The sequence below is a fragment of the Haliotis asinina genome, chromosome 13, assembly GCF_037392515.1.
Source record: "Haliotis asinina isolate JCU_RB_2024 chromosome 13, JCU_Hal_asi_v2, whole genome shotgun sequence".
NCBI lineage: Eukaryota > Metazoa > Mollusca > Gastropoda > Lepetellida > Haliotidae > Haliotis > Haliotis asinina.
Window position 1 is genome coordinate 30974691 of NC_090292.1, and position 26539 is coordinate 31001229.

At 37.9% G+C, this 26539-nt stretch overlaps 1 protein-coding gene across 1 annotated transcript; it reads left to right on the plus strand.

The window, feature by feature from the left end:
* The first annotated feature begins 2011 nt into the window (after positions 1 to 2011).
* Positions 2012 to 26539, plus strand: LOC137259316 (protein ERGIC-53-like). The gene is made up of 15 exons (XM_067796996.1): positions 2012 to 2233; positions 7239 to 7295; positions 9465 to 9562; positions 10095 to 10202; positions 10976 to 11037; positions 12610 to 12709; positions 13911 to 14034; positions 15769 to 15833; positions 16487 to 16569; positions 17083 to 17146; positions 18254 to 18442; positions 20092 to 20183; positions 21684 to 21852; positions 24320 to 24432; positions 25133 to 26539. Exons 1-15 carry the CDS (start codon positions 2071 to 2073, stop codon positions 25167 to 25169), a joined length of 1524 nt encoding a protein of 507 aa, XP_067653097.1. The 5' UTR covers positions 2012 to 2070; the 3' UTR covers positions 25170 to 26539.

The window sequence follows — 26539 nt, forward strand, 5'->3', positions numbered from 1 at the left end:
ACATTGTGGGGAATTTGGGAAATGGAACATGGGTCTCCGTCGTGACCACTGTCTGCTTTAACTAGGCTAGTCTGCCATATCGCGATATTATGTTGGGATATGAAAAACTTTCCTCATTAACGATTCCATCAATTGTGGAATTCATCGAATTCTGATCCAACAATGTATCCAAGCAGCGGGCATCCAAGTGCTCTTTCATTTGTTTGTTTGTTTGCAGTGGGTAACCAAGTGGTTAAAGCGTTAGTACGTGACGCCGAAGACAAAAGTTCGATTCCCGACGTGGGCGCAATGTGTAAAGTCCATTTCTGGTGTCCCCCGTCGTGATATTTCTGGAATATTGCAGAAATATTGCGTAAAACCTCACTCACTCACTCACTCACTCACACACTCGCAGTACCTTTCCCAGGAAACGCGAAATTACTAAACAATGGTTGCTGAGTATGAATTATAAACATGTGGAATGGTTACTGCCACGGCGATAAATCTTACACATGCGGCCAGATATTATTAACCTATCATCGGGGGACCCGTGAAGAATAGGCCTTCGGCAACTATGAAAGGCGACTATGCTTGTCGTAAGAGGCGACTAACGGGATCAGGTGGACAGGCTCGTTGACTTGGTTGACACATGTCATCGGTTCCCAATTGCGCAGATCGATGCTCGTGTTGTTGATCACTGGATTGCCTGGTCCAGACACGATTATTTACAGACCGCCGCCATGTAGCTGGAATATTGCCGAGTGCGGCGTAAAACTAAACTCACCCACTGACTCACTATCATTGGGGGATTCTGAATACAAACAAGTGCCGTCAGTATAGATGAATTATGATTTCCCCCAAAAAGGTGACTGACTGGGGCGGTGGTTTCTCTCTTCAGTTCATGAAATCCGCTTTCGTTTGAAAATGACCACGGTTCCATGCTGTGTTGTAATTCAAAGATAATATACAACATCTTCTGTTCTTCCTGATAGAGCTTTACCTTATGGTAAATAGCGCGAAGATCACTACTGTCTGTAGCAGCTTCTGTTTTGCCGAAGGCACTAAAGGCTGAAGTAAATGCAGCGAGTCAAACACCCCCGGCGTCACGCAATTCTTGATTTCCACGCGTGTAATCGACATGGCGCCGGTCGAGTCCATTCTGTCCAGGTGCAAAGAACAGTAGCGTTTGTATATTTTTAACCGTTGTGGGATAACTGAGACAAACTGATTTGTAAACGTTATTTCTTCGCATTAACTGACATATGAACATCATTCGTCGAAATTGTTTTGTATTCTCTAAAATAGCGACAAATTCCAAGAATATTTTATGAAGACTGGGCCTTAAGTTCATGTTCAAGTTCGGAACACATTTTGTATGCATGCAGTTTTATTGCATGGATACTGAAACGTCGCACTGTAGGAATAAAACGTTTGGTTTGATGTCAGACTTCACAAATCTGATTCGGTAATGACACACGATATATTTAAATCGTATTGATAATATTGTGAACAAATATAGAAAATACAAGAAGATAAATATTGAGGATAACACTGAAGATAACATAATTGACAAACTGTTTTTTATGCGGCTTTGGTGCCCTACATTGGGTGTTGATGACACTTTTTGTTGCTTACTGTTTTTATTCTGTTTTCAAATACTTTATATTTTATAACGTATAAATAACAGTAAAAAATGAAATACTGTGGATTTGTAATTATTTATGTTACCAATGATTTATCTCCAATTTTAAATCATTCTGGTTTGTTTTGTCTTTTTTAATCAGATTATTCCGAGTAGTGTAGAACAAATGTCAGTTTCAGCATGTTTGAATTTTGAGTTTTGCTGCATACGAGTGAAATCAGTTCGATGAGCCATAAAGTTCAAAAGCACCTGGAGCAATGTGGAGCAGTTAAAAGGGAAGACCAGCTGATTGATGAGTTGACAATTGGACAATAGGGTAATTGTTCACGTGATCATAATTGCATAATAGGCATTACCCTTTATAACGGCTGTCGCTCAAGCGAAACTTAGAATTAGTTCCTCCTAGTTCCCGGACAGAGCCACAGAGGGAGCTGTTTCAAACCTTCAAGATGGCTGTCACCGAAGCGATCTTGTCTGTTGTTGTTTTGTTAAGTTGCGTTTTAATCGCTCAGGCAGTTTTACCGAAGAGGAAATTTGAATACAAGTTCAGTTTTAAAGGCCCACATCTTGTGCAGCAAGACCAAAGCGTGCCTTTCTGGGAACATGGCGGAGGTAAGTTGTCAATCCTGAGGGGTATGCGGCACATTTTGGTTGGACAAATTGTACACGTGTAGCTATCAGCTGTCCCATATGGTTTATTTACAATCTCGTTTTTAAGCTGATACTGATTTGAGATTGTTTCCACATCATCTCACATGATTGGTTTAACAATAATTCATCCGACAATTCATCAAAATGTAGTGAACGTTATGTTAAACAGAAATAAAGTTGCACCGGTAGGAACAAGGAAGATTTGTCCTTTAAACTGTTTAGATCTAAAGTGATGTTATGTTTCCTGTGATTTTTGCGTTTATGAAAAAATAATTATTGTAGATCTTCTTAATTGCCAGGCAATGCTCATTTCTGATTGAATGAATTATGTTCATTAATGAACTCCAATCTACTTTGCTGAATCACGTGTTTACCACAACGGAGATGGTTAATCAATCATCTTTGCTTTTTCAAAAATAAGCCCCAAAACAATGATTGTCATATTGGTGATTAATCTCTAATTAATAAAGCTGTGTACCGGGTAAAGTAAAGTACTGGTTCATAGTGATTGAAGTGTCTGCCCATGATACAGAAGACTGGTGCTCGATTTTCCCACATGGATTTCCCACATGAGTACCATACATCATGTGAAGCGCATTTCTGGTGTCCAGCAGTGTGATAATGCTGGAATATTGCTAAAAAGGACGTAAACCTATGCTCACTCACTGGTGATGTGTATTGTTACAGATGGTAGTCCCAGCAGCCATGCTTAGTTTTACTCTTGAAACTGACATCATAGTTGAAATGCAAGTGAATTTGATGTTTTGGGGTTTTTTTTAAATTTAACGTTTTCACAAAAATTACTAAATTTGAAAAATAATTTTGTTCCCAAAATTTCCAGTCAAGGCACTGCCAGATCATTCCCATTTTCAAATGAATTTCAGAATATAAAGTGTGTGTTATTTACTTAAATGAATATAAGAATTGCAGTATTCACTATTCACAGCAGGGACATTGTTTCAGATGTCAGTGATTGACAGGTGTTGATGGATGTGTCTGTATCGACAGCTGTCTCTTGTAACGCCATGATAACTGACTTGGGATGGTAATTCTAGAACTTCAATTAAGTCTTCTCCTCTGTCCGTGTTATGTGTCAATATATTGATATGATTAAATGTGCATTTTTTGTCAGTGATTTGATAACACTGTACTCTGTATAATACCTATGTCGGCATTCAAATTTATTCCAAAGAATGTAATTTTTGCCAATTCAGTTTCCCAAGAGGGAAAATTAAGTAAAAGTCATAAGGTTAAGTAAAACAAGTTAAATGTTTCTCTGGCATTGGCATGTCACCCCTTTTTTGTGCACGAAACAATTTTTTGTTGACATTTAAAAATTAAAAAAAATAATTTTGACTTACCCACATCCCAGTCATCCATATATCTACTATGACAATGAGCATATGATGAGTGTCTGTAAGAACGAGTGTGAGTGAATCTATAACTTAATAGCACATGCTTAACTTTCCAAGCTGTACTTCAGAAAAAGCTGTTCTTCCCTTGTCACTTTTTTTTCTATAAAAAATGTTTAAGAAGTCTTTCCGACCTTGTCATTTTTCAAAAAAGTGTGCCTGAGAAACATTTTTCAGGGGTTGAAAATTCTGTCATTAATGAACAACCCCAGACCTCCAACAGAAAACGTCTACAGTGTTTGCCTGGTCTCACTGTTTTCATTTTCTTATATCACGGCTTTGACTAAATCATGTTTTTTCTGCTTGCTTGATAAAATGAATTTTTCAGAACCTTCACACTTATTACCTTTATTTAGGGTGCAGGGTTCCCTAGCCATTATAGCGTTGGCTCGTTCGTTCACTCGCTCATCATGCAAACACATTTTTTTGTCACCGCCTTTAGCAATATTCCAACATTATCAGGTCTAGAAATACAAGAAATGGGCTTCATACACTGTACCCCTGTAAGTATGCTTTCCCACATGGGCACAATGTATGAGCCCATTTCTGGGGTCTCGAGACCTCATATTCTTGGAATATTGCTAAAAGTGTTGTCAAAGAATACTCACTCACTCATTACTTCTATTACACTGGAAAACTAGTCTTCCACATGGAGACTTTGTCAGAATACAGGACTGTCAATTTGACAATAAGCAGGCACAGACTAAATCTGTATCCTTCTTCAAGATCTGAAAATTTGATGTCTAATTTACAAAATGCCATGTCCCTTTAATAAAATTACTTGTCCTTGACCTTTCTAGTTTTCAAACCTTGGTATTACATTGAATTCAGTTCAGAATATATTGTGATAATTAGAATTTGTAACCTTTTTGTTCAAGTGTTTGTTTTCCAGCTGACATGTTGATGACATGATCTACATGTTTAGCTCATTGACTCCCAGTCACATAGTGCAGAATGTCTATCCACAGGGCATAGGGTTGATATTTTGCTAATATATTTTCAGGATTATTGTTATTATGATTATTTATTTATCATTGTTATATTGAACCTTTGACTAGAGGATATGCATAAATAGACCCCAAAATCCTCATGCCAATTATCAGTTCATACCTATTTGTTTAATCTTGAAATACACTACCCATCTTAAGTTTGAAGTCACTAGCATAAGCCACCTACTTCAGTCAGCTGTTCTAAACTCAATTTTGCAAAATATTAAATACTGTTTAAAGGTACTGTTTACTCATGAACTGATGATATATTCTGAAAGTGAAACAAATTCATAACATTGTAAAGGCTATTGTCATAAGTTCAGTAAATGATGAAACTCTGTGGAAATTGGCAAATTCTTGTCAAAACCTTACATCAAAATACAGTTGTTGACATGCACCATATTTGCACATGATTTTCTACAATTTGATTCATGATCCTAGTGCATTTCATCTGCAGGTTTTCAGTTAGTTCCCCCAAGTTAGAGGAGAAATTCATCTTTGATGTAATCAGATAATGTACATAAAAATATTAACATATAGTGAATGCTGAAAGTGAGTCTGAAATGTGGATATATATCTAAATAATATCATGGCTGCATTCAATAGAGTTCTGGGACTAGATTTTCGAAGGTCTCTTAGAGCTAAGATAGTTGCAAGTTAATGTTAATGTATGGCACTTGCAACTATCTCAGTGCTAAGAGAGTTTAGAAAATTTTGGCCCTGCCTTACATTACTCATTTTGAACTTTCATTACTCATTTTGAACTTTCATTACTTATTTTGATTGTTACTCATTTTGATTTGCATTATTCTGTTCATTAATCAGCATTTATATCCAGTAGGTGGTTTAACTGTATCTGTGACAGTAATCCTTGAATTGAAGTTCTTTTTACATCAGACCCAGCCTTTATCAGCTGTGAAATGTCCCCAAGCCCTTTTCATATCACAGACATATTTATTGTTTAACAAGGTGTCATGTTGAGATCTGATCTGATCTCATTTCTAAATGACCCTAGGAGGGAAAGCTTGGCATAATCCAGGTTAGGGGCTAGTGAAGTGAGGGCATTACTATTGTCATGAATGTGGGGTTGGGGGGGAGGCTGTTGTTCATAATCCTTGAAGGATTTATTATGATGAATTTGTCATGGATGACATCAGGGGCCCGTTTCACAAAACGCTCGTAGCCTAAGATCTCGTAAGTTTTCTCGTAGCCATTGTACCTCCTATACTGTAACACAGGAGCTATGGATGCTACGAGAAAAGTTACGAGATCTTAGGCTTACGAGAGTTTCGTGAAACGGGCCCCAGATCCTTGGGGTATCACAATACATTGCTGCATCGATAATATACTTAGATTATAGGAGACATAATTCACACATTTTTCCTACACAATACATCCCTGTTTCAGTTCATGTTTTTTTTTTTGTTGTTGTTGTTTATCCTGTTTATATAATGATAACCTATTGTTTAACTCATGAAACCTTTAGTGGCTTTGTTCCCAAACATTTTAACTAAATAAGTTTATTTTTATTAATAAATGCTATTATTACTCTGCACAATGTTCATAGTTGCAGGATGGACATTGATTCCCATTTTATCCAAAATTTGAAGCAGACTGGCCAAGAAATTATATTTTACACAGGCCAGATATTCTGCAAGTTCCAGCCCTTTATTTATTGTCTATCCAGGATGTGATATAAAGTAACACGAAAGGATGTCATTTATGTATGATGTATCACCAAGATAATGAACACTGGTGGGTATGGTATTTACTCATCACTCCAAGAACCCGGGTTCAGTTCCCCATGATGGTACCATTTGTAAGACTTGCATCATTTACATCATTTCTCGGGGCAGTCAGGGAGCCCAGTGGTTGAAGTGTTCGCAAGTCAGTGGTCACGTCAAACCCTGGACTCCATTCCCTATATGTGTACAATGTGTGAAACCCGTATCTAGTTTCCACATCTTTAATATGTCTGGATATCCACTGACCTATGGCAGCCATGAAGATCCAGATTAGGACTGATCTTCAGTAACCCAAGCTTGCCGCACGAGGTGACTTATTGCACCGGCTGGTCACACTCACTGACTTTGTTACCCGTGAAGGTCCTGGGGTAGAATAGGCTTTCAGCAACCCATGCGTGCCATAAAAGGCGACTATGCTTGTCATAAGAGGCGACTAACGGGATCGGGTGGTCAGGCTCGCTGACTTGGTTGGCATATGTCATGGGTTCCCAATTGCGCAGATCGATGCTCATGCTGTTCATCACTGGATTGTCTGGTCTAGACTCGATTATTTAGCTGTAGCCTTAGCCACATAGCTGTAGTATTTCTGAGTGCAGAGTAAAACTAAACTCACTTACTCACTCACTCACTCACTCACTCACTTTGCTGCCACATGTTATCATATCCCAGTTGAATAGATCGATGCTCATACTGTTGTCTGTTCCAGACTCAAATACTTACAAAACCATATTTCACTCTGACAAATTGTACACTAACATGTGCTATGTGTAGACAGCAGAAAACAAAGCAAAATCATTAAAACATTTATATATTTTTTCAGCTGCACTGGCAGGAGATGAAGGAATCAGATTGACACCATCTCTGAGGAGCAAGAAAGGTAAGAGATCAAAAAATACATGCAAAGGTTCGATAAAATTATTTTTTCTGTAACAGTTTTGTTCTCCATGATAGTGAAGACAAGAAATAATAACATGTCGAAAAATAGCCATACATTCCAACTGGGTGTTACTGTGGTTACAGTGCAGGTATAAGAGTGTGATGCTAGCTGTAAAAGTCCATTTGGCAATTTGAAGAATTTTAGCAACCCTGTGGCCTTTGTCCCATTTGGCATGGGAACAATGGGGTATCTTAGTGGTTAAAGCATTCGTTCACTCGTCATAGCAAAGAGACCCAAGTTCGATTTCTGGTGTCCATACTGTGATAATCTTATAATAAGTAATAGTGCTGGAATGTTGCAAAAAAACGGCATAAAACCCAACTCACTCACTCACTCCACTTGTCATGATAAAGACGTGTGCAACGATTTTCGAAATCACTAAGATGGTCGCACATTAATGTTAATATATGGCACTAGACTAACAACTAGTCTCTAAAATGAACAAATTGTACTGAAAAAAGTTCATAGTAAAGAATAGATAATGTAATGAAGTGGAGCCCTGAGAGACTGTTCAGTTTCCTGAAGCTAAGGATAACTAGACTTGCCACATTTTCTAGACTTGCCACATTTTCTAGACTTGCCACATTTTCTAGACTTGCGTGGGCTTTCTTGGATATATTTGCTTCAGGATCTATATGGCAGACTAGTATGGCACTTACGATTATGTTAATACTCAGAGAGCTTTGAAAATCTTGTCTCTGGTTTCTCTTAGCGCTAAAAAAGATAGTTGTAAGTTCATGTTCATGAATGGCACTTACGACTATCTTAGCGCCGAGAGAGCTTAAAAAATCTAGGCCGAGGTTGGTAGGAGTGTGTTTGCTTGGCAGAACAACCATTCCTTATTACCATGGTTCCACTGATATTACATTATCATTGACCTGGACTGTCTCAGACTGATGATGATGTTAGAGTTGAACGATGAACATCAGGGTTAGAATTGATGTTCAACAGGCTCGCTGACTTGGTTGACACAGGTCATTATATCCCAGTTACGCGGTCCTGATGCTCATGCTGTTTTATCACTGGATTGTCTGGTCCAGACTTGATTATTAACTGACCATATAACCTGAAAATTCTTGTGTGCAGCATAAAACTTAACCCTGTCATACCCATGTATTGATATGTTTATCTATCAACAAAGTGCAAAATCTTGTATTTGCCAAGTGTCTGTGTAATCAGCGTGCTTGGTCATGATGAAACTAGGAACCAGCTTTGATCCTGTCTATCACCACCTGTTATATCCAACAAAAATGGCAGACTGCGAGAATGAATGATTCCGACAGATTTGGATAATAAATTTGAAAAAGCAACTTGATTGTCTTGTTGCCATAAGCAACTCCTCATTTTGGATTTGCAGAATGCCATCTCGAAAACAGTGCGTTCTTACATTTTGGTGCTCAAGTTTTAATCATAGAATAGGTGATATTAGCACAATATTACAAGATGATTTCTTTGACAACATTTTCCATGATCAATCATGAAGTGTGAGATTTTAGAACCTGTTGGGCACATAGGTTTGGAGATCTTATTTATGTTTTGTACACTTACCCCTATTTTGAGGTATTTTATCATTCATTGTTCTCATATGAATCCAAACAGATAATAACACAAACTCTGAAAAGCTAATTTTGAAGATACAAAGAACGATTCTGGTTCAAATTTATCTCTCATTGCTCTTTGTCTCTTTGCTGTAGTGTTGGGAAATGGTTGAAATCTCTCAACTGATGATTGCTTCATTACCAATGAACAATTATAAAAAAAACTTGGTTAGCATCATTTTTCAGATTTTCCAGTCCAGGTTGTTATTGCAGATATAAATAACACAATGTAACTTGATACTTTAAGGAGACAATTAGTGCATCATGCACATACCTTTTGGAGTTTTCAAGAAATAGTCAGTCATGACTTTTCAGTTAGTGAAGTGAAATCGTTATGAATTAAACAAGTTTTGAGACCCTGACAACTTTGAAAATATATTCCAACATCATGTCTTTCAAAGACAATAAGAAAAGTTCCAAAATCGTTTGTGTTCATTTATAAGAAAATGTGATTGATTGCATGGTCGTTTGGTCACTGCGACCAATTAATCATAACACCACTACTTTACAGGATATGTGTGGACAAAGAACCCCCTTGAATATGAAAACTGGGAGTTTGAGGTGGCTGTTCGTGTGTCTGGTCGAGGCCGTATTGGAGCAGACGGCATGGTAGGAGCTCTTCATTTGTGAAATATTTCAGTGGAAACTTATAATCATCATACACCTCACTCACTCTGTTATTCTCTGTTAAATTTAATCTGGTTCATATTTTAAACATTGCTAGAAATAGTATGAAGACATTATTACAATATAATATGTCTGACGAATGATTTTATGAAGGCCTCCGATTTGCATCTTGAAGGTGATGGGTAGAAAGAAGGCCTTAAAACTCTTAATATCTTGAGGCTTTGAATTTGACTGCCAGGTCTTCAAATGACCTGTTAATAAAATGTGCTTTGATCATGATGAGAGGGCCTTAAAAATTGTCTTTGAAGAGCCTTGACTTTGGCATCTTTTGTGAACACTTGAGTAAAATATAACGTTATTTTTCAGTGATAATAACTGATATATATAAAGGGAAAGAGACTAGTTTTAATCATGAAGTATCAGTATGTTAAAATGTTTTAACTGAATGTACAACTGGATCTATGCATCCAAATATGATGGTAACTTACAGTTATGTGCTATCTGAATGCTGTAGGCTATCTGGTACACCAAGGATAAGGGCGTGGAAGGTGATGTCTTTGGCAGCAACGACAAGTGGGACGGTCTTGGTATCTTCCTTGATTCTTTCGATAATGACGGACAGGTGAGAATATCAACTGTGTGTTAAAGTGCTGCGAGCACAGATGACAGTGTCTTGTTCCTTCACAAGATGTTTGTTTGTTTAAGCATCTGTTTGCCAGGGTGACACATCCACGCTGGACTGTGTGTACTTTACAGTGTGTCAGTATGTCAGGCTGCTGTACCATTCTACGTGTTTGACCTGGAAACCCAGAACATAAGTTTTGTGATTGACTTAGGTTATAATTTCATGTTTGATATGAGTTATATTTTCATATGTCGTGTGAAACTTAAATTCATGTTTTGCCTGAAACTTTTTTTTCATGCATGAACCGTGGTTTCATGTTTGATGTGGTAGATGGTTTCATGTTTCATGTGGAACCTAGTTTCATGTGGAACCTAGTTTCATATTTGATGGGGAACTTAGTTTCATGATTGACTTGGATCTTGGTTTCATGTGGTTATGGTTTCATGTTTGACCTGGACCTTAGTTTCATATTTGATGTGGAACATTGTTTCATCTATTATATGGTTTCATATGTGACCGGGAACATTGTTGCATGTTTGACCTGGAACATGGTATCATGTTTGATGTGGAACATGGTTTCATGTTTAGTGTGGAACATGGACAGTTGGGAAATGAAATCCTGCCATCTGAATCTATAATGTTCATACACATTCATAGTGATATTTTTACTAAAGACATCTGGAGGCAGTGTGTGCAGCCGGTTGCTATTATTGTGAAACAATTGTGGTTTTTAATCAACATAGCTAATTGTTTGTGTTATTTCATTTCAGCAAAACAACCCATATATCATGGCAGTGACAAACGATGGGACACTTTTATTTGATCACGCAAAGTAAGTCTCACAATTCTCCAAAGGACTTCAAGGAAAGACACTTTTAAAAATTTCCCACTAGACCACATGACTAGTGAGCAGACAGTAATTAGTGGTCCTGTCTGTACTTGAATGGTCCATAATGGCATTCATAGATTAACTGAACTATCAATACAAAATTCACTGGCCACCAGGACCACTGCAAATTTACCATTTAGTTGGTCCTGATGAATTTTTACTAGTCAGGGACCACAGGACTTGTGCTGGTATTGGCATACAACTTACAATACGATGCATTACGATATTCAAATTTTAGCCTCGACAATACAGAGGGAAAGTATTGTGCACAAGAGCAGCGATACGATATGAATCCTGATCCCAGGTTTGTGATATGATACGTGTCATGAAACTGATTCTAACACCAATTATAAAACACCTTGAGAATTAAACAAAAACAGTGTTTAGAGGAAAGAAACTTTGATTTGAAAAAAGTCATATTAAGTCATATTAAAAGTAGTACACAATAAATAAATAAATAAATAAATAAATAAATAAATAAATAAATAAATAAATAAATAAATAAATAAATAAATAAATAAAGATAAAAACATCAATGTCTGCATGTTGCTGGTAGGAGTCACTGCAATCACATAATAGAGTGAAATTTGTGCCAAGTTTGAAAACAGTATATCTTGACATATATCAGGATTCTGCAGTGTTCAAAGTCTGTCATCCACATGCATCACGCCGTTGTGTTTGGGCTTTTGAATCAAACATGGTGCGGATGTGTTTCAGCACCCTTGTTTTTCGCTGTTTTTGACAATTTATCATTTCGTGCAAACTGAATGGATATTGAATCAGTTGCCTCACTGCATGTTCTGACACATCATTTAAAAAGGCCGTAAATACTCCTGATATTGTTTTCAAGGAGCCATTTCATATCTCAAAGCACATATGGTGGAGGGTTGTGGTCCAAAATGGTCTTTAATGGTTATAGCATTCGCTCATCACGCTGAAGACCCGCGTTCAGTTGTATGTGAAGCTCAATGCGTGAAACTCAGCTGTTATTGCTGGAATATTGCTAAAAGCTGTGTACAATTACACTCGCTCGCTCACTCCCTCGCCTGTCCGCCCTGCCCCCCACCCACTCACTCACTCGCCCACTCATAAGTAATAAATCTAAACGTCTTTTCACGTTATTCAGATCAGGATCTAGTGCACTTGGTATCAAATATACTAGACGAAGTATTGCCTCTTCCAATGACGACATTGTGTTATGTAAACACTGTAAAAGTATCGAAGATGAAATTCATATTGTTTATATTTGTAAACGCTATGAGGATATGCGTCGCCGTTACATTCCAAAAACGGTCCATGGATACTATTATTCCCTCCATAGCATATGTACATCATCAGACATTAATATCATAAATAACTTTGTCAAGTACTTAGAACATGTTTATTCTGCTCCTGTTAGCGTTGTTTCATGAAACTGGTAACCAAAATCACTATTGTACCATCTTGTTCTATGGGTCGTATGGCCTTTATACAAATAAACCCTTCTTCTTCACTCACTCACTTCCTTTGTTTCAGTGATGGTCAGTCACAGATGCTGGGTGGCTGTTTGAGAGACTTCCGTAACAAGCCGTTCCCTGTTCGTCTGCGGATAGAGTACTACAACAAGGCTGTCACAGTGAGTAGCCTGATCACACTGACCGAGTAGAGGATGCACATGCTGGAACTAGTTGATCAGGATTCAAACAAATTTATTCTAGAATGTGCTAGATTTGTACTTTACCATTCATGGTTTGTCATTCATCAACGATACCCTCAGCCAGAATAATAAGGAAGGCAAGCCTGGATCCAGGAGTTTGGTAGTGGATTTTAGGGGGTTCAAACCCTGTGACACACATAAACTCTATGGATTTGCCACTACTAAGAAACATGGTCACTGGTTCAATATGTGCAGTTCTCCAAGGACCGGAATTTTGGGATTCGTACTATGCTCTTTTGTTCAAGTGATGCTCAATCACGGGTGCAGTTTAAGGAAACAATATTCATCATTACTGTAGAGTTTTCTATACATGGCTTATTAGTCGCATGTATTGTGTTATACGTGTTCGTTAATGATAGTCTTACCAAAAACTCCAGTCTATTAATTAGATCATCTGTTAAAGCAATGTGAAGATCTGTTAGGGCCAGGGGTAGTCTAGTGCTTAAAGCGTTTTGCTCGTCAAGCCAAAGACCCAAGTTCAATTCCTCACATGGGTACAATGTGTGAAGTCCATTTCAGGTGTCACCTGCCATGATATTGTTGGAATATTGTTAAAAGCAGCCTAAAACCCAACTCTCATGAACTGTTGTACCCTATGTCTACAAATTTGGTGACAGCCGAAATGAGCAGACACCAGTTGATTTGGATGACCTTGACCTTACCCAGACTCTTTGACCACTTCAGACTCTTGTTAATGTGATTTCTGATGAACTGTTGTACCCTATGTCTTCAGATTTGGTTATAGCCTACCTTGGGGAATTAGGCAGACACCAGTCGATTTGGATAACCTAGGTCTCATCTTCAATGTAACCACAACACTTTATCCAGTTTTCGAACCTATGTTGTCGCAATATCTCATATAACATTGCAACCAATATCCTCAATTTTGTCGACAGCCTACACTGGGTGATTATCCAGACACCAGTCATTTCACACAAATTGTGTGCGACCAAACAGTAAGAAGTATATGACATTGCCAAAATAGTGGCAACACTTGTTTATTTCAGTGGTAGTCAGTGACAGATGTTGGCTATCTGTTTGAGACATTATGGAAACAATATGTATCCTTACTGTAGAGTTCTATTTTTCATTCATGGCTTATCAATCATCTATATTACAGGTTTTTGTCAACAACGGCCTTACCCAGAACGCCAATGAGTTTGAGATGTGCATGAGAGTAGAAAACATCAACCTCCCGAAGACCGGATACTTGGGGGTGTCTGCAGCCACAGGAGGTTTGGCCGGTGAGTAGAGTGTCTGCAGGCACTCCATGGGTTAGATATGGTCTTCAGCAAACCATGGGGTGTCTCCAGCCACAGGGGGCTTGACTGGTGAGTAGAGTGTCTTCAGTCACACCATGGGTTAGAAATGGTCTTCAGCAAACCAGGACAAGTAACAGGACTGGATGGGTAGGCTCACCGACTTGGTTGACACGTCATTGCATCCCATTTGTGTAAAATGTTTCCCAGCATCCATCTTGCCATCCATTTGCCCACAGAGGTTACTTGTCATATCTTCCTACGAACCTCTGTTCTAATACGGCCATAATTCGCGGTTCTCATAAAATCCCCTAGCGGCAAAAAATGGCAGCAGATTTATCTCCCTTTTTTCTGTCCAATTAGAACACGTGTTACATCGACCTAGATTCAACTTGACAAATGCAAGCATTGTGGAGGAACATATATGACATGACTGAGTTCTGTCTAGAAGAAACATTTGAGTATCTCGCTCGGGAAGAGGTTCTAGTTTTCACGATGCATCCGGAAATTACCGACATCTTGCGAACGGTCACTTTTGAAACAAGGTCGCTGATTGCACTACTAAATCTGATTGCCTCCAATCACGATTCTTTAACACCTGCACCATGAAAGGGTCGTATTAGAACAGAGGTTACGTAGGAAGATGTGCCAAGTAACCACTGTGGGAAGAGAATGCCATCTTACTTAATATTCATGATATGAATCCTGATCACTTTATCATTTCAAGCTCACTGTGTGGTGACTGCTAATTCCAAGTGTCAAATTTTGAATGTGGAATTGTAATATTTGATATTAGTATCCAGTGGAAGCTATTATTGAGCATGCTCTCAATATCAGCACTAGAATTTGGTCCCAGAACAAGCTAGTTAATCTATGATCATTTACAAGCCCTCTAATCTTGTGTATTCTGTATTTCGGCACAACAAAGCCCAGTTGACTGTTTGTTCTGTATATGTTCAGTAATTAACATTTTCTAAATCGTCATCCGGTATCTCGGATCTTCTGTTGATTGGCTGAACATGTATTTAACAACACAGTGGGTTACCATCAGCATTAAGCTCACTGATGTTGTTTGATGTAAGGAGTATGGTTATGGATTAGGCTAAAGCAGGTGAGGTAGATTGGTGAGTGTCACTTGTATTATACATTAATTATCACCAATTAACATCACCAAAGGTGTGACAGCAGTCACTTTTGTTTGTTCGATATGATGACTATCAACATCTTGTTCATTTTACGGCGACCCATGAAGGTCCAGGATAGAACAGGCCTTCAGAAACCCATGCTTGCTATAAAAGGCGACCATGCTTGTCGTAAGAGGCGGCTAACGGGATCGGGTGGTCAGACTCGCTGCCTTGGTTGACACATGTCATCAGTTCCCAGTTGCACAGATCGATGCTCATGCTGTTGATCACAGCATTGTCTGGCCCAGACTCGATTATTTACAGACCGTCACCATATAGCTGTAATATTACTGTGTGTGCCGCAAAACTAAACTCACTCACTAACTCACTATTTCACAGCACACAGAAGATCATACTCAGGTTAAAAAAGGAAAAGTTCTCCAAACCGGCACGCCCTTTATGTGCCTTTTTTTGCTGGCCAGTTTAGACTTCTTCCTCAGTATAACAGTGTAACATCGTGTTTTGATTGTCAGCTCAGTTAGAACAGTGTACCATGTGTGACTTGTCTACAATGATGTTGATGTTGATGTTTCAGATGACCACGATGTCCTATCATTCTTGACCCACTCGTTACTCCCGCCTTCAGATGATGCCACTGCTGTGAGTACTCATGGTGTACTATCCTGTTTTTTTTCTGGCAGAGTTGCTTCCCTTTATGCCATAGGCTATGATTGTGACAGTATTAACTACATTCCTTTAATCAGTTCATGTGATCGATTGTGATAGCCTGTCAGATGCAACTGACATAATTGAAATACTATTGAGTGTAAGATCTAACCCAGAATTATCTAAATCTGATCTTAGGATTGCATGAAGATCAAAAAGAAAATCCTTGGGGGGGGGGGGGGGGGGGGGGTTAGCCTAGTGCTAAAGGCATTCTCTCATCCTGCGGAACACCCAGGTTTTATTACCCACATGGGCGCAGTGTGTAAAACCATTTCTGGTGTCCACCACCATGATATTGCTGGAGTATTGCTAAAGTGGCTTATAACCAAGCACCATCAAGGGAAGTCCCAAACTTTTGTCTTGACCACCTGGCAGCCCAGGCAGATGCGAAGACACAGTGCCAAGGTTTTAAATTGTGAAGCTGATTCTTGGCATATTATCAGCCGTGTTTGGATCACGAGTGGTCAGGTAGCCCAGTAGTTAAAACATCCACCCATCATGCTGAAGACCGGGGTTCAATTCCCCACATGGGTACAATGTGTGAATCCAGACAAACTAACAAACTAACTCCATTCCCGTGGTTGCAGGCCCAGGTTTCTGAAGAAGAGAGGAAAAAGTTTGAAAAGGAATTTGAAGAATATTATAAGGAGCTTGAGAAGGCAAAGGAAGAGTAAGTGAATGTCGCTTATATGGCAACATCATTGATTTCACTTCAAGTGACATGTATTAGAAGCACTCTCTTGTGGAAAACCTGTGTCATCAATTTTAGTGCTTTGTCTTGAACTTGCTTTCAAACTGTTACAAACTCTTCATTTAGTTTGTGATCAAAGGAAAGACACATTATTTCTGTTTTGAGAGTGTCATTGTTAGAATTTCATTTCCTTTGGACATTAGTAAAGACTATGATTGAATTTATGTTCCATGGACAGAGAACTCCCTTATGAACACTATATAGATTATCTCCCCCTGAGCTTCTTCTGGCAATACTAAAGACTGACTGAATTTATCGTAAATGGGCAGAGAACTCCCTTTTAAAGACTATTTAGATTATCTTCCCCTGAGTTTCTTCTGACAATATTAAAGACTAACTGAATTTATGGTAAATGTGCAGAGAGTTCTTTTAAGATCTACATTATCTCCCCCTGAGTTTCGATTCTGTTATAACAGGTTGGTTTTGTTGTAGTTTTCAGAAGCAGCATCCTGACAAAGCCAGAATGGATCCCTACCAGGTGGATGAGGAGAAATGGGTATGTGATGATAAAAATAATACATATTTACCTAGTTTTGTTCTAAAGTACATGGAGGGGCGGTGGGGTAGCGTAGTGGGTAAGGCGTTAAGTGTTTAAGGCCGAAGACCCGGGTTCGATTCCCCACATGGGTACAATGTATGAAGCCCATTTCCTGGTGTCCCCTGCCGTGATATTGCTGGAATATTGCTAAAAGCGGCGTAAAACTTAACTCACTCACTCACTCTAAAGTACATGGAACGATCACTCCAATTCAATCAATCATTGTTTATTTACAGTACAGAAATGGCTGCACATATAGTAGCAAAGGTACAGTAGAAGTGGATATATATTAAATAATGTCACATCTGTAATGCAGTCGATCGGATATTCATTATGTGGTATATACACATTGCAAGATATTTTGTGACTCTGATTTTTAGGTGACATAAAGGTATAGAATTTGTCTATTTGGGGGTTCAAATAGAAATATTTCGTCATGGATTATTTTCTAGTAGTCGCATACGGTGGAAAAACAAGCAATAAGTGGTGTTCATCTCCAGCCTCCTTAAAAGTACAATATTTACATCATCAATCGTTTGTTACATTAACATTATTAAAGGATTTTTTGCTGGTAATTGTGGACAAGCAAGCATGAAATGGTATTCATCCCCTACCTCTATATACGTACAATATTTACACAATCAGTTTTTTTATTACAGTAATATTATTGAAGAATTTTGAAAATGACCTCAGTGTCATTTATGGCACTCAAAACAATCTATACTTTCTACTGCTGAAAATCATAAATATGTGTTGCAGGTCAGTCGCAGAATTGAAAATAACTCTTATCAACCAACCAACGCCTAGATTTTCAAAGCTCTCTTAGTGCTAAGATTACCTTATGACTATCTTAGCACTAAGAGAGTTTCGAAAATCTAGACCCAAGTGCCCACACCTCCATTATAGCTTTGTCTTTTGAATTTTTATTTTTGTTTTTTATCTTTTTTATCTTTGCAGTTTGAAAATGACTCTTATCAACCAACCAAGTACCCACCTCAATTATAGTCTCTAGCTTTGACTTTTGGCTTTTCATTTCAGTTTTAACTTTCTCATCTATCTTTTCAGTTTGAAAGCCAGAATGAAAGAGAAATGAAGCAAATATTTGATGGACAATCCAACATTCACCTGACGCTGAAAGATTTAAATCGAAAGATGGACGAACTTCTTGGCCGACAGGAACTGGTGTTGTCTAAAATTAGCATGGGCACTCAGGCCGGTGGACAAGTGCCCCAAGGTCAAGTCCCTCAGCAAACGGTAGGCTTGTAGGGGAAGTGGGGAGGGTGTCAGTTTGAAACTGATGTTGATCTTCCTGCTAAGTTGATTATTATATGTTTTGTTCCGCCTAGAGTTAAAGAGGTGATCTTCATATATTCTCTGCTTGATGCAGTTGGGTATCCCAGTGGTAAAAGAGTTTCACTTCCCCACATGCATACAATGTTTGAAGCCCATCTCGGGTGTACCCCTGCCTTGATATTAACAGATGTTGCTAATGGTGCAACGTTCGATCATTCAATCAATTTATTGATCGTTTGACAATCAAACTTTGACCATCAATTGATCAAAATTCCAATTGATAACACTGTACTGAATAATATAAATATAATATAATATAAATGACTGGTGTATATGCAATATTTGAAAATACCTCCAGGTAGGCTCACAGTGGCAGTCGTAATACAGGAAGTCAAGTCTATTTATAGCTTACCGAGGAGCAGTCGTTTTTCTTCTTGTGCAGATAGTGGCTTGGAGCATAATGACAGTTTTAGACAACAGATAACAACAGATGAATACATACATCATTTAGACCCATGTTTAATTACATGTTTGAATATGCAAACATTCAGTAAGGTTTCGTAAATGTATGCTATGAAAACATGGTTCTAAAAACAATGAAAACTCCTGAGAATGTACCATGTGATTGACACAAGCAAGTTGATTGACTGGTCAGACTGTCAACAAAATGCCTGCTTTCCTGCACATATTCACTTCAAGAAATCATTTTGTGTTTGGGGAAAGTTCAATTCTCGTCAAATTCACAAACAAGATTGGAAATGGATAGCTTTTCAGATATTTGTCACATCAACGCTTAGATGTATAGCCGTTTTATTCTGATTTCTGCATCAAACTCAGTATGCAGATCTTGAGTTAGTCCATGACTTTCAAAATCCTTTTGTCAAAGTGTTTCTTAATCCGTTTCTAAAGAGAATGTGTTACAATCTCATGTCATATGACATTTCTTTTTGTGAAATGTGTAGCAGTCATCTCAATCAGCTGGTTTTGTGTTAATAAATCCATTCTTGTAGTCGATCATTTATTGACAGTTGATCGACAGAAGACATCGATAATGGATTATGGCTTTAGAAATTAGAGGCCAGTTCCCAAGACTAATTATTCCTAAAACTAGTTGTAAAAGGTGCATAAAATCATGCTCACTTACTCCTCATTTGTCAGAGGCATTGATTTTTTACCCATTCAGAGTTGTCTCCCCTAGGTGTGACAGACACTTGTGATCAGTGGTTCCAAACCCTGATTACGTTTCAAGGTTTGTCAGGTGGATAGTAAAAACTGGATACCTGCATCATCTCTGACTTTTCTGAGGCAGTCGGGTAGCCTGATGGTTAAAGTTTTCACTAATCACACTGAAGACCTGTGTTTGATTCCCCACATGGGTACAGTGTGTGAGGTCTATTTCTGGTGTCCCCTGCTGTGATATTGCTGGAATATTACTAAAAGTGGCATTAAAGCCAACACACTCTGATTGAAATTTTGTTTAAAGCTGTTGTACCCAACACATAGCTCTGATAAACATGTCCTGTGATTTATTATAGTCTACATGCTAGTAATTTGCACTAATTCTCATGACAGACATTTAAAACATATTCATGAATTTTTGTCTTTTTCAGGGTCAAATCAATATTGACACAATCAAAAGACATGAAGTTGAAAGAGTTTTTAATAATCAAAATGATCTCATAAACCAAATACGGGATATGAGGTGAGTTCCAGTTATACATTTTTCTAAATAACATGTTTTACACAGAAAGTAAATTTATTTTCCATAGTGAAGCAATATCATGAAAGTATGTACAGAGTTACCTCCCATTTAGTTGGATTTTCCAACTCTAAGCATACTCAAGGGTGTCAAAGTATCATAAAATTGTCCTTCTGAGAGGGTACGCAAGTCCCCAAATTTTCACAGTATATTTTTTTTTACCTGATTTGAAAGGTAGTATGTTCGTTCTTGAAAAATTCGGCTAAACTTTCCTACAATCGCCCGCTACTGAGGGGATGGTGAAAATCCAACCAGGGTCTATGAAGGTAGCAAAGGTACAGTAAGACCCTGGTATGGTGATCTACCTTCAGTTGTTGGCGGTGTATAACCCACTTTTATATTATATCGTCCTCTATAGTTAAATTGTATGAGATTTAATTACGAATTCTAAATATCTATCTGTGATAATTTAGCTGTTTTACTGTCATTCGTTGACAGATTTTTTCCATTTACCATTCACTATGATTATTAATGGTTCTCATCACGATATGTCTGAAATATTGCCGATGTGACGTTAAATATCAACTCACCCCCTCACTCTAACTCTTAGCGTCTTTGTTGGCATATTCGCTCCCAATGTTATATTTTTGTATATATATCTGTTTGTCTTCATGAATGTCAGTATAATGATTTGGGGAAAAGGTTTATATACACAGTCAAGTCTTCTTGTTCTGTTTATCCCACATTTGGCTTTATCCGACATTTTTGTTGATAACAAATTGAGTAAACGTAACTTAGTCTCATGTGTTTAGTCCAACATCTTCGTTAATCTATTTGCTGTGCAACGGAAAATGTCAGATTAACAAGACTTGACTGTAATTTACTTATTTTGAAATGATTTAAGTTTTTGTTTTATCAGAATTGTTTGAGATTAGAGGCTGTTAACCAACCAATGTTCCTGTACATTTTCACAAGACTAAATCATATGGTGGTTAAAATGAGCTGTTGATAAGCAGAGAAAATCTATTTGGCATCAAAACAGTCATCATTGCAAACAGAATTTCAGAATTTTTGCTCATGTTGTCAACCATTTCTCTGCATTGGCAAGATTTATTTATTCCTAGTTTCAAATTAAGCATCAAAGTCAAAGTATAATTGTCGTGCTTTGAGCATTTCAAGTTAATAATTTATAAACCCAAGATCCAAAGCCTAAAGAAATACAGGACCCCAACACAACCCGTGAATGCCAGGGCTAGAATATCGGTCTTCAGTAAACACATGCTTGTCATAAGACCGTCTGGTAAGGCTCGTCATCAGTTCCCAACTGCGCAGATACATTCATGTTGTTGATCACTGGATTGTCTTGTCCAGACTCAATTATTTACAGACCGCCATCATATAGCTGAAATGTTGCAGAGTGCGGAGTGAAAATGATAACAGCATAAGTTTAAAATTATTTTTGGAATGTATTTTGCAGAGTTTTAAAATGGACCTTTCTTTCAGATTGGTGATAAATGATGTTCAACAGAAAGCTAACATGATCCAGAGTTCTGGGGGACAGCAGCAGCAGGGAGGGGGTGGAGGCGGGGCTGTCCAGCTCACTCTCCATGAATTGAAGGATAACCTGAATAATGCTAGAAATGATATAGCCATGCTGCTTACGAGGCCACAGGTATGTACTCACGAGGGGTGGATATTGCCGAGAACTTTCATATTGTGATGTATTGTAATGTAAAAGCATATATTGCAATATGTATTGCAGTATATTGCAAGAGGTTTTTTTAGCCCCAAAATACTTATTATTGTGTCAATGATTGATTTATAAAGGAAAACACAACAAAATGTCTATGCTTGATTACACATTAATAAAAACGTTTAATCATGGCAAACTAAAAATGTATATAATATTTGACATAAAGGAAACAAGGAAGAGAGTAATTTAACATCAACACAGTGGTTACTAATTTGAACTAGTTCCTCCAAAAAGGCCCTGGTAGACAGCAGCTTGACCTGGTTGTGACATTTTAGATCACTGGTCATCAATGAGTAACATTCAGATCCAAAACATTGCAAAACGCTTGAACAAAATTATGAACAGAAATTCAAACCAAACTTAAATTTACTTCAGGTTTGAAAAACAGAAATATCCAAAGACTTCTGAGTCTTACAAAATTTCCAAATGCATGTCAAAATACCAGTTTTCGATCAGTGTGTCGCAGTGCATATTGTTTTCATGTCTGAATCCATAAATACCTGTAACCCAGTTATAATGCCCTTGTGCTTACGAGAATATTTGATGGTTGAAATGAAATAGAAATTCAAACTTACAAGCAAAGAAAATATATCTGGCCTCACAACAGTCACCATTGTAAATACAATTTCAGAATGATTGATCATGCTGTCGACCATTGGTTTGACTCAGTATGAATTTAAAAAAAAAAAAAAATTAAAAAAGGCTTCCAAAACATTACCCATCAATGTCATTAAGCCCTTGTGATGGACCACTGTTTGAATGATATTCAGTGCTTGGATGAATTGTCTCTGTACCAAAATGAACCAAAATGTCTTGTTCTTTTAAAATTCAAGCAGCAAAGCAGAATTTGAGTTACACAGACTATGGTCACCTTTGCCATTTTTCCACGAATTTTTATTATGTGTTTGCTGCTAGTAAGAGATGAAGAATTTGCTGATTTCTTTGTGCACCATGGTAGCCAAAGATGTGAAATGTTGGTGCCAGTATCAGTCTTGATTGTCTGGTCTTTTCTTGATTATTTACTTACCACAGTCATAGAGCTTAAACGACCTGTCAAGATCCAGGTTAGAATTCTTCTTCAGCAAGCCATGCTTGTCATGAGAGGCGACTAACGGGATCGGTTGATAAGGTTCGCTGACCTGGTGGACACACGTTGATCCACGCTCATGCTGTTGATTTCTGGATTGTCTGGTCGAAACTTGATTATTTGCAAACTCGCCACATAGCTTGAATATTGCTGAGTGTGCGTAAAACTAATCTCACTCCCTTACTCAGCTGCTTGTAGGACTGCTCAGTGCCTGTGACCTGAGATAGAGGCAGTCTATGCTGAGTGCTGCATTAAACAACAAACACACAAACAAACATAAACAAACTTAGGCAGTAGCTTTTGTTTGTTTACATAGTTGTTATGCCCCTTAGCTCTGCCGTGATCCTGGGTCCATTCACTCCATCTGCTATGAGGTTTCCTTAAGGTTGAAGGGACCTGTGAAGGCCCGGGGTAGAATAGGCCTTCAGCAACCCATGCTTGCTGTAAAAAGTGACTCAGCTTGTCGTAAGAGGCGACTAGTGGGATCGGGTGGTCAGACTCGCTGACTTGGTTGACACATGTCATCTATTGTCATTTGCGCAGACCGATGCTCATGCTGTTGATCACTGGATTGTCTGGTCCAGATTCTATTATTTACAGACCGCTGCCATATAGCTGGAATATTGCCGAGTGCGGCGTAAAGTTCAACTCACTCAAGGTGGAGGCAGTAGCCTAGTGGTTAAAGCATTCACTAGTCACAACAAAGACCTGGGTTCAATTCCCGACATAGGTACAATGTGTAAATATTGCGAAAGTGGCATAAAAGTAAACTCGCTCACTCAAAAACATAATCGACATATTGTTCACATTGGTGTTGGTAATTGCTTTAGTCCGTTTGGCTGAAAAGTGGACCAATGAATTGCAGTCTAGCTGGAAAAATAATAAACGTTACATACTCAATAATGAAACACTGATCATAATCAGCATCATACTCACTCTGAGGTTTTTGTAGTTTGTCCTTTTGTAGTTTTGTCCTTAAAATAAAAAAAGTTAAACACACTACCATTAATATATTGGGACCTGGCTGTCCCTTTCCCTGCACTCCTCCCTCGTAACAAATACAGAGATGATGTTTTGATGTTGATCAGTGTTTCATTGAGTATGTTATGCTTATTAATTTGCAAGTTACATTTCAATTCATCAGTCCGCTTTTGAGCCAAACGGATTATAATGGGGCTGTCTGACACTGACAGACTTTGTTTTGTCTTTGTTCTTTGGTGTTATTAGCCTGGGGAATGACTTCTTTATAAGTGATAAACAAGAAAATATCTCAGTATTATCATTTTTTTTCTATTGCAGGCTGGGGCAGCAGCGGCCAACTGTCCTACACAACCTGGCTGTTTAACTCCTCTGGTGTTTTTCATTGCTCTTGGTGCACAAGTTATACTAATGATTGGATATATGGTTTATAAGTAAGTACTTTGGGAAAAGGAATATCTGTAACGGTAACTTCATGCTTCTCAAATGAAAATTTCTAGTTAAAATTTGTCTGTTCACCTTTGCTGGTCGTAGCAGGTGACAAAGCCTATGGGGTGCCATGCACAGTGACTTAATAGTGTTACCTTGGCAGCCTGGATAGTTGTTGATAATGTCAGTCACTGGATTGTTTGGTCCAGACTTGATCATTCACAGGCTGTTATCATATGGCCGAGTTGGCAGTAAGCAGTCAGCTGATTTCATATTTAAGTTGCTTTATGGAAAAGAACACATTCAATCAACTGGTCACCTGTAATGTTGATATTTATTGTAAAATGATTTCATTTCAAGAAAAGGTTTTACTGGTTCTGTCTCTTGTTCAATCCTTAGAACAGACAGGCTGGTGCAATATTTCTGAGTGTGGCATAACACAACATTCAATCACGCACTCACTCAGTCAGCTCACTCACTTACTCACTTACTCACTCACTCACACATACTCAGATTTTGAACAATAAAGGTTCAAATAATTTTTTGTTTAATAACATTAGCCATTAGGAAAAAATGTTCATAAAACATTGAAACTAGCATGAACAGCCAAGGCTAACAAGAATTTGTATCACAAGATCTCTCTGCTTGTTTTATATGATGTTTGTTCTTCACATGGCCTGATATATTCTCGTTTCTTTTTTTCAGACAAAATAAAGAGGCACAAGCGAAGAAGTTCTATTAGGAAGAGATGTCATTAGGTTTTAATATATTTCATCAATCCTGTTCTGTCAATCATGTTTCTCCAATTGCCATTAATCATTCTGAAAGTCATCTCCAATAAATGAAAATATTTATGATAAATCTTAACCCTTATTTTTTTTTTGTTACCAAAACTTTAACAAATTCCTTCTTTGGGATTTTTCCTGAGCTTTCATTTATTTCTTCCTCTAAGGTTACCATGGAAACAGTGATATGTAGGATATTGATACAGAAACTGAATATAAATATACAAGATGTTTGTCCCTCAATATATTAATAAGATGTTTGTGAAAACCTTCAGAAATTTTAACTGGGATTTATATATGTATTTTTTTTTTTGATTAACCTTTTAAGGCGTGTTTGAGTATTACCTGTCAACAGGTGAATCAGATGGATGAGGAATTGGAACATTATGGGTGTGTTGCAGACAAACGATAGCTTGTAAGAGATATACAGCAAGCCACCTTGAAAGGGGGCGCTAACTTTTCACCATTTACCTTCGCGTCAAATCACTGGCTGAGGTCGCTTCGTTCTCAGGCCGAAATGACGGCTAAAGAAAATTGGACTTTGACAGCAGATCAAGAAAATGCTTGACTGGATCAACGGTGAAATGAGCATAGTCAGCTAATGTCCGAGCATCATCAGAGTCGTCATCAGTAGTCATGAATTCATCAGCTTGTCACTGAGCCTCTTTAATTAATTTCTTCATTGAACAAATGGTTGCACCGCAAATTCAGTAGAAGGTGGGGGCACTTCGAGTTGTTGCCAACCCAGATAAATTATTTATCTGCTTAAGCTAGTCATGGTTTGCAACACACCTAAAATGTATGGTTTATGTTGCACAAAGTGAGTTTCCTTCTTAAGGAAATGGGTGTTTCGGGATAATTATGTGAAGTGGGCTGATCTAAATGACACGATAATGATGATTATTATCAGTCTGTCGTGGCTATGATTGTCCGTTAATCATAAGTTACATTAGCCTATGAATGAGTCTTGGATGATAAATTGCAATAACATTTTCAAGACTCTGAGGCATGGCCTTGAAATTATTATCACACCCAAGAGAATTTTACTTGCATGTCCGGCTGTTTGTGTTGGTTGGAATCGGAATATTTTTCAGTTCATTATCTCATTACTGCATTGCAAATATATTAAGAATCTGTTCCTTGTTCATTTAAGGTCTTGCTGTTGATAGCTATTATATAACAAGAGCCTTAGGAAAACAGCATTTATAACATGTGTTTTGGTATCTTAGGGTTTGGGGGATACAATCAATAAGATATGTTCTGCATGATTTCACAGAATCTGATTGCGCTTCCATTCTATATCATAAATAGTGTTGATCATATCATA

What these genes read in the sequence shown, in the direction of transcription:
- LOC137259316 (XM_067796996.1), top strand. Translation starts at nt 2,071, where the DNA reads ATGGCTGTCACCGAAGCGATCTTGTCTGTTGTTGTTTTGTTAAGTTGC. An exon ending in CTTTCGATAATGACGGACAG is followed by an intron (nt 10,203 to 10,975) that starts GTGAGAATATCA and finishes ATTTCATTTCAG; the next exon opens with CAAAACAACCCATATATCAT. An exon ending in ACTACAACAAGGCTGTCACA is followed by an intron (nt 12,710 to 13,910) that starts GTGAGTAGCCTG and finishes TCTATATTACAG; the next exon opens with GTTTTTGTCAACAACGGCCT.